General features: G+C 36.9%; 2 protein-coding genes across 2 annotated transcripts in view; both read left to right on the top strand.

Annotated features, from left to right (window-relative positions):
• The window catches only part of LOC306949084 (sodium channel protein type 1 subunit alpha), a gene marked incomplete at both ends in the record, with an annotated part of 58,396 nt that extends 50,789 nt beyond the window's left edge, over positions 1-7,607 (top strand). Inside the window, 5 exons of the mRNA XM_079538861.1 lie at positions 2,573-2,626; positions 2,985-3,126; positions 4,828-4,952; positions 5,818-6,088; positions 6,439-7,607. Coding sequence (XP_079394987.1) covers positions 2,573-2,626; positions 2,985-3,126; positions 4,828-4,952; positions 5,818-6,088; positions 6,439-7,607 — 1,761 coding nt within the window. The remainder of the gene's footprint in view (positions 1-2,572; positions 2,627-2,984; positions 3,127-4,827; positions 4,953-5,817; positions 6,089-6,438) is intronic.
• Positions 7,608-11,143: 3,536 nt separating this feature from the next.
• The window catches only part of TTC21B (tetratricopeptide repeat domain 21B), a gene marked incomplete at both ends in the record, with an annotated part of 30,922 nt that continues 28,507 nt past the window's right edge, over positions 11,144-13,558 (top strand). The window contains 6 exon segments of the mRNA XM_079539238.1: positions 11,144-11,512; positions 11,516-11,587; positions 11,589-11,639; positions 11,763-11,892; positions 12,529-12,639; positions 13,255-13,421. Coding sequence (XP_079395364.1) covers positions 11,144-11,512; positions 11,516-11,587; positions 11,589-11,639; positions 11,763-11,892; positions 12,529-12,639; positions 13,255-13,421 — 900 coding nt within the window.

Raw genomic sequence — 13,558 nt, 5'->3', positions numbered from 1 at the left:
AGTAAATTTGCTGCTTTGATATTGAATCTCTGGTTCAATTATTTGCTATTGCTCAGGCTACGTATTTAGAAAATAGAAATTCTCCCTGAAATGAGGCTTCTGCTTTGGGAATTACACAATCTTTTTTTTTTCCCCACAGTTAAATAGTTAAATTCACAACTGTTTTTGTATAATGATGATGACAGTGATTGTTTCCTAATGATTTGCAGGATGGATCTAGAAGAAAAACAAATACTATGATGAGGCAGTGCATTTTATTATTGAAATTTCATTAAGTTTGGGGATTTCTGTTCCTTCACTTCTTCAAGACTGATAAAATCTTATTGTTTTGTGAAACTGTATTGTGACAAATACAGATTTTACTTCAGACATTTTGAAATACATGAAAGCAATGTTATCTTCATATGTTTCCATCTTCACACTCTTTTCGTGTTGACTAGTAATGATAATAATATAAAAGTTGTGATAGTTCTTACTATCTTCTTACTAGCTCTACTTGAAATATGCTCTCTTATTGATGACGATGAAACATAACAGTTTAATATTAGGCTTTTTTTTCCCTTTCACTCTAGTTTAGTCTAGGATATACTTACAAATTTACAAAAAAAAACTTTTGGTTTGTCTGAAAGATGATACGCAATGACCATCATATGTATGAACCAGAGACAATGGCGTGCACCTCACCAAAGAGCCACTCTTTCATTTGTATCATCCTTCAGATTTAAAAATATTACATCTTATTACTTATTACTTGCATTTAGTGTTTGAGGTCTGACTACAACCACAGTCATGACTTTCAAAGAAATACAAATAATATAACCAGAGAGAAACAAAAGTAAACTCCTTAAGGCATATATGAAGTAAGCATCCTGCCCTATTTAGACCTGCCAAGATCTCAGCTGAAATAATGAGTCCAGTTTTGGCTACCATTTCAAGAGATAAACTGATGAAAGAGAGCACAAAATAATGAGAATGATTTGAGTTTTGGACGAGGTCTGCGTGGAATGATTGAAGGAAGAGTGAAGATGTGAAGATTATTTAGCCTAAAGAAAAGGCAGCAGAAACCAGTTTGCAAAGAAATATTACAAAAGAATGATTGGTACTGTGTTCTCCACATCTATAACAGCTATGACAAGCGATAGCTTTAAATGGCAACAGTAGGATTTAAATGTTGGAAACAATAAATACAAGTGCTCATATAAATATTTTTGATAAGGCTGTGGAGTTTCCATCCTTGAAAGTCTTTGAGAGCAATTTAAACCTGTATCAGGAATTAAATAAATAAAATCAATCCGTTGCAGTTCAAGTATTCCACAAGGACTTTAAATTCATCCATCTATCTCTTCAATTCAACTTGTTTCAAATTTTTTTGTGATGTTTTGGTCCACTAACACTGTACTTTGATTTCACAATTGCACTCTAAGTTGCCTGAATCACTTTTTTTTTTTTTTTTTTTTTTTGCGTTGGTTCCAAATGTGGAAGTCATTTCAAAATGGATTTGCTCCTTTTTAGTATTCCACTGTTTCAAAGTATAAGGCAACTCTTTTCAAAATAAAATGATTCCTTTTCATTTAAAATCCATTGCAGGATGATACCAGCTGCTTTGTATGATGCGTAAGCAAAGCTTTTTTGATACCTCTGATAGGAATTAGACTTCAAGATGTTGGAGATATAGCAATAACCATAGATAAAGAATGTTCCCATCCTGACTTGTTTCTATGACTAATCTCTATGACAAGGAATATGAATGAACCTAAGATCTACAGCCTTGTTCAGTAAAATTGTAATGAGGATTAAATGACCAAGAACACTCTCAGTTGTTGGTTTTATTCTGTCTGTGACTGAATGATTGCTATTTGGAAATGCTGCCTCGTCCATGACTGTTTCAAAAGAGTAACTAATTGCTACAATAGAGAAAATGAGTTTGTCTTTCTAACGTGTAGATGAGGCAATCTGCACCTCATTGTCAAACAGAATTTTACACATATGGATTAGAGTCAATAGCTGTAAAAGTTCACTAATTTAATATCTGAAGCACATAAAGTAAATTCTGTTTTTACAAGATCATCCTAAAACATAGTTCAGGGTTATAGCCTCTGTAAAACATGATGCATTTAGAATGAATATAGAATCATTAAATCAGGTAAAATCTTTTAGACTAGATACAAATCAAAATTCTCCTTGATGCTACAGTGTTTATCTTTTCTGACCTAATCAAATCTTCGGTTCCCTTGATGTCATCCCTTGTGATGACATAGTAGTCACTGGTGGCAACTGAGTTACAAAGTCACTGATATGGCTTTGATAAGCATTTAACCTACTAAAATGACACTGCATTCTTGTGATAAATAATTAGAAATAAGTTCATTACATATTCTGCTTAATATGCTTATATGGAGACAAACGGGGTACTCAACAGTGCATCTTACAAGCAGCTCTAAAGAAAGCCAAAATTGTGGATAAATCTTATGTATGTTATAGTAATAATGCCTGGTGCCGTATTCAGTTGCTGGAAATGGTTATATGAATTGTCTTAAAGTTATATTCTTAAATAGGTGTGTACTGTTTACAGGCTACATTTAAAGGCTGGATGGATATTATGTATGCAGCTATTGACTCAAGAGACGTAAGTACTGAAAATATTAGTACATTAGTATAGTAGTATTATACATTAGTATAAGTACATTTTATCCTTGATGCATGTCTATCAACAAATGCATCTTTATATATCTTCCAAAAGTGAATAATATGCATACAGGAGGGTGAAACAGAATCAAATGAGCTAATATGACATTCTGCTGTGGCAAATTGTTGTATCAAATATGAACGCAAATATGATGCTGACAGTAATAGATGGAATGGACAAAAAAATATATTGATGTGAATGACAAGGAAATAAAAGATATTTTGTCCAAGACTGCTGCTTATTCAGTTTAAATTTTCATATGAAATCTTAAGAACGATATTTCATATTTTTTCCTCAGGTGTTACAGCAACCCAAGTATGAAGACAACTTGTACATGTATTTATATTTTGTCATCTTTATCATTTTTGGGTCTTTTTTCACCCTGAATCTGTTCATTGGTGTCATCATTGATAACTTCAATCAGCAGAAAAAGAAGATAAGTATCTTTTCATTCCTCTTCTAAAGATACTGCAAAATAGTGCCTTCCTATAAGTCCATGATATATGGAATGTATCAAAACTGAAAAGCTGAAGAATACCGTAATATAAAATCTTACCCAGATGTTGCATTCGTTAACTTCATAAGACTTTACACTGTAGTGTACAGTACACACCTTTCTCCTTTCTGTTTTCAATGTTCAGTTTAATCTTCCTCAAATCATCTGCTTTTTCATGCATAAACTAATAAAATATTGTTGCAGAATCAATTCCCTTACATACACCTGTGCACTAAAGCACTCTTCATTTTCTTTTTTGTTATTTGTAGTGGTTTTATCACCACAAAAAGTTACTTGATTATGATAAATAAAGAATTACACCGTTGGTCTCCTACAAATGCTGTTTTAATGATCATAGTATTCAATGACTCTCCCAAATTCTATTCTGTAGCACTGAATTGAATAGTGATTTGTAGCCATTGTAGGTTACAAAGATGACTGCTTTTACTTTCATCGTGCAGCTATGAATCTCACTGACATGGATGGTCTGAGTATCAGCTGCTTATCTTTAAAACCAATTTATCAAATAAATGCTTATATTGCAGACACTGAGATTTGATAACTAAGAGATCTTCCTCTATTCAGTCTTTATGATTTTCAGGAAATTCCTGTCCATATCAAAATATTCTGTCTTCCAGGTTTCTTTCAGGTTTCATTTAAAATTAATATGTAGCTTGTATTCATAATATTTTTTATATTTACCTCTCTTAAGGTGTTAACTCTGTGAACATATTAAGGTTAGTTTTATGTCAAACAACAGGACCTAGACAACATTTGCTGTGAGTTCCATAAATTATAGGTACTTAAGTTATCGCTTGTACCTTTCATATTACTAATCTGCAGTATTTCCACATGATGAGGAGAAACTCAGCCAATACAAGATCTCTAGAATCAGTTAGGATTCAAGTTGACTATACACTTACTATTTATCAAATGAATTCAAAGGCTATCTTTTTTTTCTGCAGAAGAAAGAATGATCTTTTGGATTATTTGCATATCAGCTCTACCATATATGTAACTACAATAAGTGCAATAACGTGAAATTTATCTTTACACTGATTTAACAAGATGGGCAGTCCTAGAACACTAATGAACATCATCTGTCTTTGAAAATATTTGTGCCATTTCAGTGAATTTTCTGGGAAAAGAAACAATCTTGCATGCACAATGTTTACTAGCACAAATTCTCCTTACCATTTTTCATCAATAATAATAATAATAACAATAAGAATAATAATAATAATTCTCAGAAACTTTTGTCTGATTGCTGCTTCACCAAGTATTGCTTGGTATGGAAGTTAGTTTTCTCAAGCTATTGAAGCTGGCCATTCCATTCTCTTTTAACTTTCTGTTGACTAACATAAAAATGCCAGTAATCTGTGCTGATTCTAGAAGATATCCATGCTGCCTAACAACCTCTGAATTCTCTGACGATGTTATAATTTCACATGGAACAAAGTTAGCATAGAATAGTGTAAGGTAACAAACATCAGTTTTCTCACTGAATCTACTGTCATTTCTCCTGGAGTATTTGGTGCATTTTAACAAGACAATCACAGTGACACATATATTATAAATAAACATGTTAATCACATTTCACTTTAAAAGCTTTTTCAACACTGCATATAAATTTGATTGTAACCAGCTTTGATTTCATGTTTTTACTTTGGAGGTCAAGACATATTTATGACAGAAGAGCAGAAGAAATACTACAATGCAATGAAGAAGTTGGGATCCAAAAAACCACAAAAGCCTATACCAAGACCAGGGGTAAAATTATTTCTATACATCAGGCTAATAGCTTCTTAAGAAGAGCTCATTTTTTATCAGTATGAAGAGAGACTAATTTATTATCAGTTAATTATCATTAACTGATTTATGAGTCAGCAAAAATGGAAAATGCGTATGCTGCTCAGCAAACTATAAGCAACATATCTTCTTTCAATAACTGTATTTGAAGTTACCTGCCATTCTCTTGGTTTATCATTTATCAGTCATAATACATTATAAAATCCTTATACTTAGAAACTATTTGGTGATTTTTTTTTCCATTTCCTGGATTTGCTGTGTTATGTTTCCTGAAAATTTCAAAAAATTTTCAGAATAAAAAGCAACGATTAGTTGTGTGGTCAAAGCTTCATGATTTCCCATTCAATTACTTGAGATCATTTTAGAAGGAATGCAAATATAGTGAAGTAAAACACTCCAAAGTTATAATACAGAAGAGAAACTGATTACATGATTTCCACAAAACCATTTTCATGGCTATGCTTAAAGGACTGCCTTTAATCACACAATCTCACTCTGTTTTTCTATAAGCTCTCAATTTTATTCATTTCACAGAACAGAAAGTGTATGAGGCAAAAGCTTGCATGGAAAAAGAGATAATGATGAATTCAAAATCCAGCATGTTATGATTATGCCAGGTAGCATACAAAACACACAGAAAAACTAAAAAACAGGCTGAACTAATCTGTTGTATTCACTTTGATTAATCTATTTACATTTCCTAGATATGTTTTTATGGAAGCCTTACTGGTTTTACTACATATATTTTTCTGCTTTCTTCTAATAGGAAAAGAAAAAAATTATTACAATCTGTAATGGATGTTTTGCTTCTTTTTTTCCTTCTCAGAACAAGTTTCAAGGCATGGTCTTTGATTTTGTGACACAGCAAGTATTCGACATTAGTATCATGATTCTTATCTGTCTTAACATGGTCACCATGATGGTAGAAACTGATGACCAGAGTAAAGAAATGGAAAATATTTTATACTGGATAAACTTGGTGTTCATTGTCCTTTTCACTGGAGAATGTGTCCTGAAATTAATTTCACTCCGCCATTATTATTTCACTATAGGCTGGAATATTTTTGATTTTGTCGTTGTCATTCTCTCAATAGTAGGTAAGTCTCATTTATTGACCTATAAAGAGGTTAAAATGAATATAAATTGAACTTTTACTCAGTAGTACTATATGGCTGGCTCTTGCTATTCCAAGGCTTATAACTAAGTCTTGCATGTTCTCATTTTATTTAAAAATTTACCTAATCATCGTTTTTGTTGTAATAATTCAAAATACATTGCACTTGTAAATATTAACTATACCTGGTAGAAAGCAATTATGCAGGTGCAATCTACAGAATATTTTTAATTGCTATATAGAACATCAATTTTAAAACTATTTTTTCTAAATTGTCACTATAATATGGAGAGTGTGGTAATATATCTTTGTTTATTTTTCCTCCTATTTTAGGTATGTTCTTAGCTGAGATGATTGAAAAGTATTTTGTGTCCCCTACTTTGTTCCGAGTCATCCGACTTGCCAGAATAGGTCGCATCCTGCGTCTCATTAAAGGTGCAAAGGGAATCCGCACTCTGCTTTTTGCTCTGATGATGTCTCTTCCCGCTTTGTTCAACATTGGCCTGCTGCTCTTCTTGGTCATGTTTATCTATGCCATATTTGGCATGTCCAACTTTGCCTACGTTAAGAGGGAAGCTGGAATTGATGACATGTTCAACTTTGAAACATTTGGCAACAGCATGATCTGCCTATTTCAAATTACCACATCTGCTGGCTGGGATGGCTTGTTAGCCCCAATTCTTAACAGTGGGGAGCCGGACTGTGATCCTAACAAAGCTCACCCAGGGAGCTCTGTTAAAGGCGACTGTGGCAACCCTTCGGTTGGGATTTTCTTCTTTGTCAGCTACATCATCATATCCTTTCTGGTGGTGGTGAACATGTACATTGCTGTCATTCTGGAGAATTTTGGTGTTGCTACTGAAGAAAGTGCTGAGCCCTTGAGTGAGGATGACTTTGAGATGTTCTATGAAGTCTGGGAGAAGTTTGATCCAGATGCAACACAATTCATGGAATTTGAGAAATTGTCTGATTTTGCAGCAGCTCTTGAGCCTCCTCTTCACCTTCCCAAACCAAACAAGGTCCAGCTGATTGCAATGGATCTGCCCATGGTAAGCGGTGACAGAATTCACTGCCTTGACATCTTGTTTGCTTTCACAAAGCGTGTGTTAGGGGAAAGTGGGGAGATGGATGCCCTCAGGATACAGATGGAAGACCGATTTATGGCATCAAACCCTTCTAAAGCTTCCTATGAACCAATTACAACAACGTTAAAAAGAAAACAAGAAGAAGTATCTGCTGTCATTATTCAACGTGCTTTTAGACGCCACCTATTAAAACGAACAGTAAAACAAGCCTCCTTTATCTATAACAAAAACAAAACTGAAGGGGGGGCTGGTCTGGGCATTAAAGATGAAATCCTTTTGGACAAGTTAAATGAAAACTCATTTACAGAGAAGACTGATATAACTGCATCAACAGCAGTTTGTCCACCTTCTTATGATCGTGTAACAAGGGCAGTCAAAGAAAAGCACGAAAAGGAAGATAAAGGTGTACAGAAATAAAAATAAATAGCAAGCAAAATCATCTATGTGCAAAGTAGTTCATAGCCTGCAAAGGTCATGTGTTTGTGTCAACAGGACTCCTGCTGGAGGTCTATGCCAAACTGACAATTTTTACAAACATACTATACATTAAAGGTCAGTGCCTATTAAAAGACAGCGACCCCTCGTCAGTAACTGTGATTGTGACATGGGGAAACAACCTTGACAAGATTTAACTGTTCTCACTACCAGCTGACACTGCTGAAGAGGAGAGAAAAAATGGCTACTCAGGCTGTAGGGACCAGCTAAGGGGTGCAAACCAAGTTCTAGTTGTGTGTTTAGCGTAAAACAATACAATAACTGTATCCACTGTTTGCATTTCAACTGCCATATACATCATATTTTTACAGATCTGTGTTGGTGGATTCATCTTTTTTTTAATTCATATGTTGTTTGTTACATGTAACTATTTTTGTAAATGGGTCTTCTGTTGGGAGAGGGGGTCAAGCACTACTTTACAGGTATAAGAGCCAGGTGTTCTACTATGCGACTAATATACACACAGAAATGATTTGCATGAAGGCATGCTGCACTTATAGATCATGCATGAAAATAACATTAAGTCACAAAGAATAACTGATTTTAGCTCAGTGTTTCTGGAAAGGAATAATAAATTCTGAGGTGCTTAATTAATGTATTCATGTTGTATCGCGTCCGAACCAGTCTTGGTATGCCTGTAAAGTCCCCTGTAACTCACAAGAACAGTAAAAGCAGATTATTTGTTTATTTATTTATTTACTTATTTATTTTGCACAGACCATTAAATTTCAGAAAGTACAGATTTCTTTCTGGGTCTGGAGTCACAGATTCTGTCTTTATCAAATGTCTTTCTGCATAAAAACACTAAATGAACCTGCCCAAACTGCCAAATTGATCAGAAAGAGCCCTTAATAATGTTGTTCTGCTTTATCCTGCAGTATTGTTTAGCCATCTTCAGCTCTTGGTAAGGTTGATGTTGTATGTTAATGAAAAGCCCTCTGCTATGTAAATAGTAATTTTTAACCTGTGGTGCATGTTTGAGCAAACAGATAACGACCTGAGCACATTTACTGCATCAAATATGTACCACAATAAGTGTAATGTGCAAGCTTTCAACAGGTAAAATTATGTATTATCTACCACTATAGATAGTTTGGATGCTAGCAATGCATGTTTATATTGCCTATGCCTCTGTTCCTTTGATTGTCCAGGATTCTTAAAAAAGGGAAGCCCTACATCAGAGCTAAATGAAGTAAACTATTCAACAAGACCTCATTCTTCCATACCATTAAGCAATATTTTGCAGCTATTTAGGAACTCATTTGATTTACATTTTTGAATTTTCAGTGAAAAGCATATAGTGTATATCCAAACTGTACAGACGTTGAAAACTACTAGACCTGTTGAAAATAATGTTAGAATTTTATAAGCAAATATAAATACTGTAAAAATCATTTTATTTTCTTTTTCAGCATTATGTACATACAACAAGAACTGAATTTTATCTTCAGGTTGACTCCACACCATTTCTTTTTACTTTCTGTCTGCAGCACTTTTTCGCAGAAGTACTCCAGAGAACATGATATGACTAAGAGAACAGATAGCTGTAGGTCTTATTTTTACTGTATTTGCAAACATGTCAATTCTTTATGCAAAATAAGTTCATAATTTGCTTCTAAAACTCTAGTTATTTGGTTGTTTTTTTTTTTTTTTGAAGTTGGAAAAAGATGTAAAGTGTTAATTGAATGTTTAAGCAGTGCCTGCATAACAAATTTTCAAATACATTCTTCCTTTCGCAGAATCCTTAGTTTTTTTCTCATATCTCACACACTTTTTAAAAAATTATTCATAGTGCAGTTCTAAATGTTATAATGGGTCCACAATATTTTTTTCACAAAGAGAAAGTAGCAAAACCATATAATCAAACACATCAGGACATTTTATGTTTCTTACACAGGAAAATTAAATATAGATTACTTTTATTAAAGTTATTGGCAAATACTATATTAGTGAACTGCATGCAGGAAAATGCTACTATTACCCTAAGTGAAGCTAAATAACATTATTAATGTGCCGAAATAATAAAGATTACATTTTTTATTGTATGCTCCTTTTGTCGTTATTATCTGACATTAGTTTAAAAACAGTATGCTTTTTAACATTTCTAATTAATGCATGTTAAATACTGAGCATGATGATTCTGTGTTTCTACAGTACTGCACAGAGTAACTCCATGAGCCACTTCCTGCATGGGAGTCCTCAACAGACAAGTATTACAGCTGTCCTGAATGTGTCCTAGGAGGCTCACAGGTAGTAAACTGAATATTATTTAATATTCTACCTACAGGTTTTAAAACTTTGCTTTTCTCAAAGAGACAGATGAGAATTATGTCACTATCATTTCAGTTTACGGGTAATAAGAAAACAAAAATAATTGTTTCTCCTACCTATTTCAGGTTTTCAATGTCAAAGAAGCTGAAATGTTGCTTCAGTACAGGTAGAGTACCTTGAAATTTTTTAGGAGATTTCTTTGAAGGATCATCCTGGACAAGGAAAAAAATTATTCTTACATAATATCTCCTTAGCAACTTAGGACTTTATAAGGAGTGAGCAATGGGGTAGAGCCATATGTGCTGGATTCATTAGAAGAGCTCATTCAAAGCAGTCTCGGCTCAGAAAATTAGCTTCACCTACTAATTCAGTCCAACACTGAATTAGTCATACCTACTTCATGCGTTGCTACAGGCTTGGGGCAAAGTGGCTGGAGAGCTGTGCGGAGGAAAAGAATCTGATGATATTGGTCAAAATTGTTCAGTCAGGGGAGGAGGAGACTCGCATCTCTCTCTGAACTGCCTCAAAGGAGGTTGTAGCAAGGTGGGGGTCAGCCTCTCCTCCCAAGTAACAGTGACTGGATAAGAGGTAAAATCCTTAATTTGTACCAGGAGGATGCTCAGGTTGAATATTAGGAAAAATCTCTTCTCAAAAAGAGTGATGAGGTGTTGAAATGGGTTGCCCAGAGAAGCAGAGGGCTCACTGTCCCTGGAGGTGTTAAAGAACCACAGGGATGTGGCACTGAGGGATGTGGTTAGTGGGCATGGTGAGATGGGTTGGTGATGGACAAAATGAACTTAGTGGTCTTTTCCAACCTTAGCGGTTCTTTGATTGCATTCTCTGATTCTATGACTGGTTTGCTCCTTTTATTAAATGTCATTACTGTTGAATCTTCTAAAGAATGCTTTGCTTACGTATTGGAGAGACAGCACGTCCCTCCTAAAGCAAAGCCATTCAGCAAGAATTGTTTCTGATGCCTGGACACAAAGGACAGCGCCTTCAGTCCAAATGGAAAACCTGATTTTTACTAAACTCTTCCAACTCTAATTCACTTGAATGGAAGAAATGGGGGAAAAAAGAGAGAGAACTTTCTGTATTTGATTTTATTACATTGCTATTTCATTGCTGGAGAGCTTTACAGTGCCTGAAGTTCTCAATATTGTGGTATATAAGAACATAACGGGAGCATGAGGCAGTCTTATGTCGGAACAAATGTCACAGCCAGCCATTCAGAATTCCGAGTTAACCGGCACGGGAGCCTCCGGGAGGCAGGCTGGAGGAGGCTGCGCCCGCAGGGCACGGCCGAGCGGCTGATGCAGCCGCCAGGACGGCACTACGCGCACCGACACCCCGCGGAGCCTGACGCGCTTCAGGAAGATCGGGGCGCGCCGCGCCACGCCGCAGCCCAGCGGCCGTTACAGACGCCCCACGAAGGCTTGTTCAAACCCGCCCTCTCTGCCTTGCGTGAACTCGTTCCCGCCCGCGTCCGACTCGTTCCGGCGCTTGCAGTTTTCCTTCCTGTGTCTCTCCCGCCTCCTTTCTCTTGGAGCCAATGGTAGGGCGCGCTCTTGCCAGACAGCCAATGGCAGCGTGCCGCTGGGCTCTTCCCCGCCCCTTCCGGCTGCCTCGCTCTGGTGGCGTTGGCTAGCAACGGCAGAGGCGATGGACGCGGCGGTGCAGCAGGTGCGTGCCACTGTGCTGGGGGCGTGGAGGCGCTGAGGGCAGCGGGGGCGCGTGTCGGGTAGCGCCAAACGGGGCGGTCGCGGGTGCGTTTGCGTGAGCGAATCGGGTTCGCCTCTCTCGCAGGCCCTGCTCAACTACTACTGCCAGGAGTGCTACTTTCACCATGTCCGGGCCGCGGCGGAGGAGGCGCTGGGCCGGCTGGGCAGCGACCCGGTGTTCCACTTCTACCGGGCGTACGGCGCGCTGCGCACAGGTAACGAGGAGCGCCGCTGCCGGCTGTGGCGACGCTCGGGCCTTGGGTGCTCCGCGGTGTTTGTGAGACCGCTCGCGCTCATTGAGCCGCGTACGTGCGGTACTTAATGAGTCCTCCCACCCCCATGTTCCAGTGAGGCAGCTATGAGGCACGCGGTGCTGGAGAGAGGAGTGATGTGGCTCTGTGTTTCTCAGTAACTTTGTGGGTATCAGTCAGGCAAATAGCTTCCTTGGAGGGAATCTGGAACCTAACTGTGTGGCCGGTGCTTTGTGTCACAAGAACTGGTTGGTTTCAGTGCATCTGTGCTTAACATTGTACCCATCTGCACCTGGGGAGCTGTGGGCTGGTACCAGTTGGGTGCTTTTACAAGTTTGATTAGCAGAAGCCATATTTCAGGCTGGCCGATCTAACACATAACTTCTTTCAAGTTCTCTGTACTGAAATGTTCTTTTTTGTTCCTTGCGTTTGTTTGAAGAGTTTGCACAAACAGCTGAAAATTGACGTCATTGATAACGAAAAATATGTAAAAAGAGTTGGGAAAAGCACAGAAATAAAAATGGAGTCAGCAGTTTTTTACACTGATCTTCTCTGTCCTCTCAAAGACTTTGCAGCTTATTTCACTCTTGTTATCACTAGGTGATGTCCAAGAAGGTATTCGACAACTGGAATCCATTAAGAACAAACAGGAAGTGTCACTTTGTGCAATGATGGCACTGATCTATGCCCACAAGAAGAGCCCTAATCCAGGTATGCTCATTAAAACAATAATGGTTTATGTTTTTAACAGCCATATGTGAAGACTTGAGAGTTGTAGATGAATTCTGTGTAACTTTAAAGGGTTTACTCCAACTTTGCTTTTGACATAATTTCTAGTACTTAGAAATTTATCAAGGCTGTAAATAAAAATACCAAAATATATAGCTGTAAAGAGTTAAGTCTAAATCTTTAAACACTGAAAAACTCATTTACCTGCCAAGGTGAAAAATATTTTATGGAGAAAGAAATTAAAATCAGGTTGCTTTCAATTCTTGTTTCCTATTGTCTGTCCGGTATCAGTCCTGAGTAAAATTGTAAGTTTATTAATAAGTCATGAAAGCCAGGCCATTAATATACTTCAAGTTACCCTGGTAAATGTTGAATGAACGAGTGAAATAGCTCTGATTAATGACTCTGCATTTATTTCTGTCTCCGTGGACTAAAGCTTTAAGATATTGAACTTGTCATATATTCAGTACTTTCTGAAAAAGTCTTAGCGATGAGAGTCAGACATTTGATTTTAACAGTTACACAGTTAACAGTTAACAATAAAGGACCAGAAAGTAATGTGAGCGAAAGAATATATTTGGACATTTGTCTTTTCAGATCGGGATGCTATTCTAGAGTTGGATACAAAACTGAAGGAGCAACGAAAAACAGCAGGACAGCAGGCTCTCTACTTCGCTGGCTTATTTTTGTGGCATCTTGGTCGTGAAGACAAAGCCCGGGAATACGTTGATCGGGTGATCAAAGTTTCTAGTGGTGATAAAGAGGTAGCCTTTTTCTTTCTACGTAAAGTAGTAAGAGGACTGTGCATATACTATGAAGCTAGGTTTACTACACCGATGGTATTTTGATGTTCCTTTGATGAACTTTGTGTTTTAATACTTCAACATCGTAATTGCATTTG

Source organism: Tetrao urogallus (genome assembly GCF_951394365.1).
Source record: "Tetrao urogallus genome assembly, chromosome: 8".
NCBI lineage: Eukaryota > Metazoa > Chordata > Aves > Galliformes > Phasianidae > Tetrao > Tetrao urogallus.
Note: the sequence above shows the minus strand (reverse complement) of the source record. Positions and strands in the feature narration are given on the sequence as shown.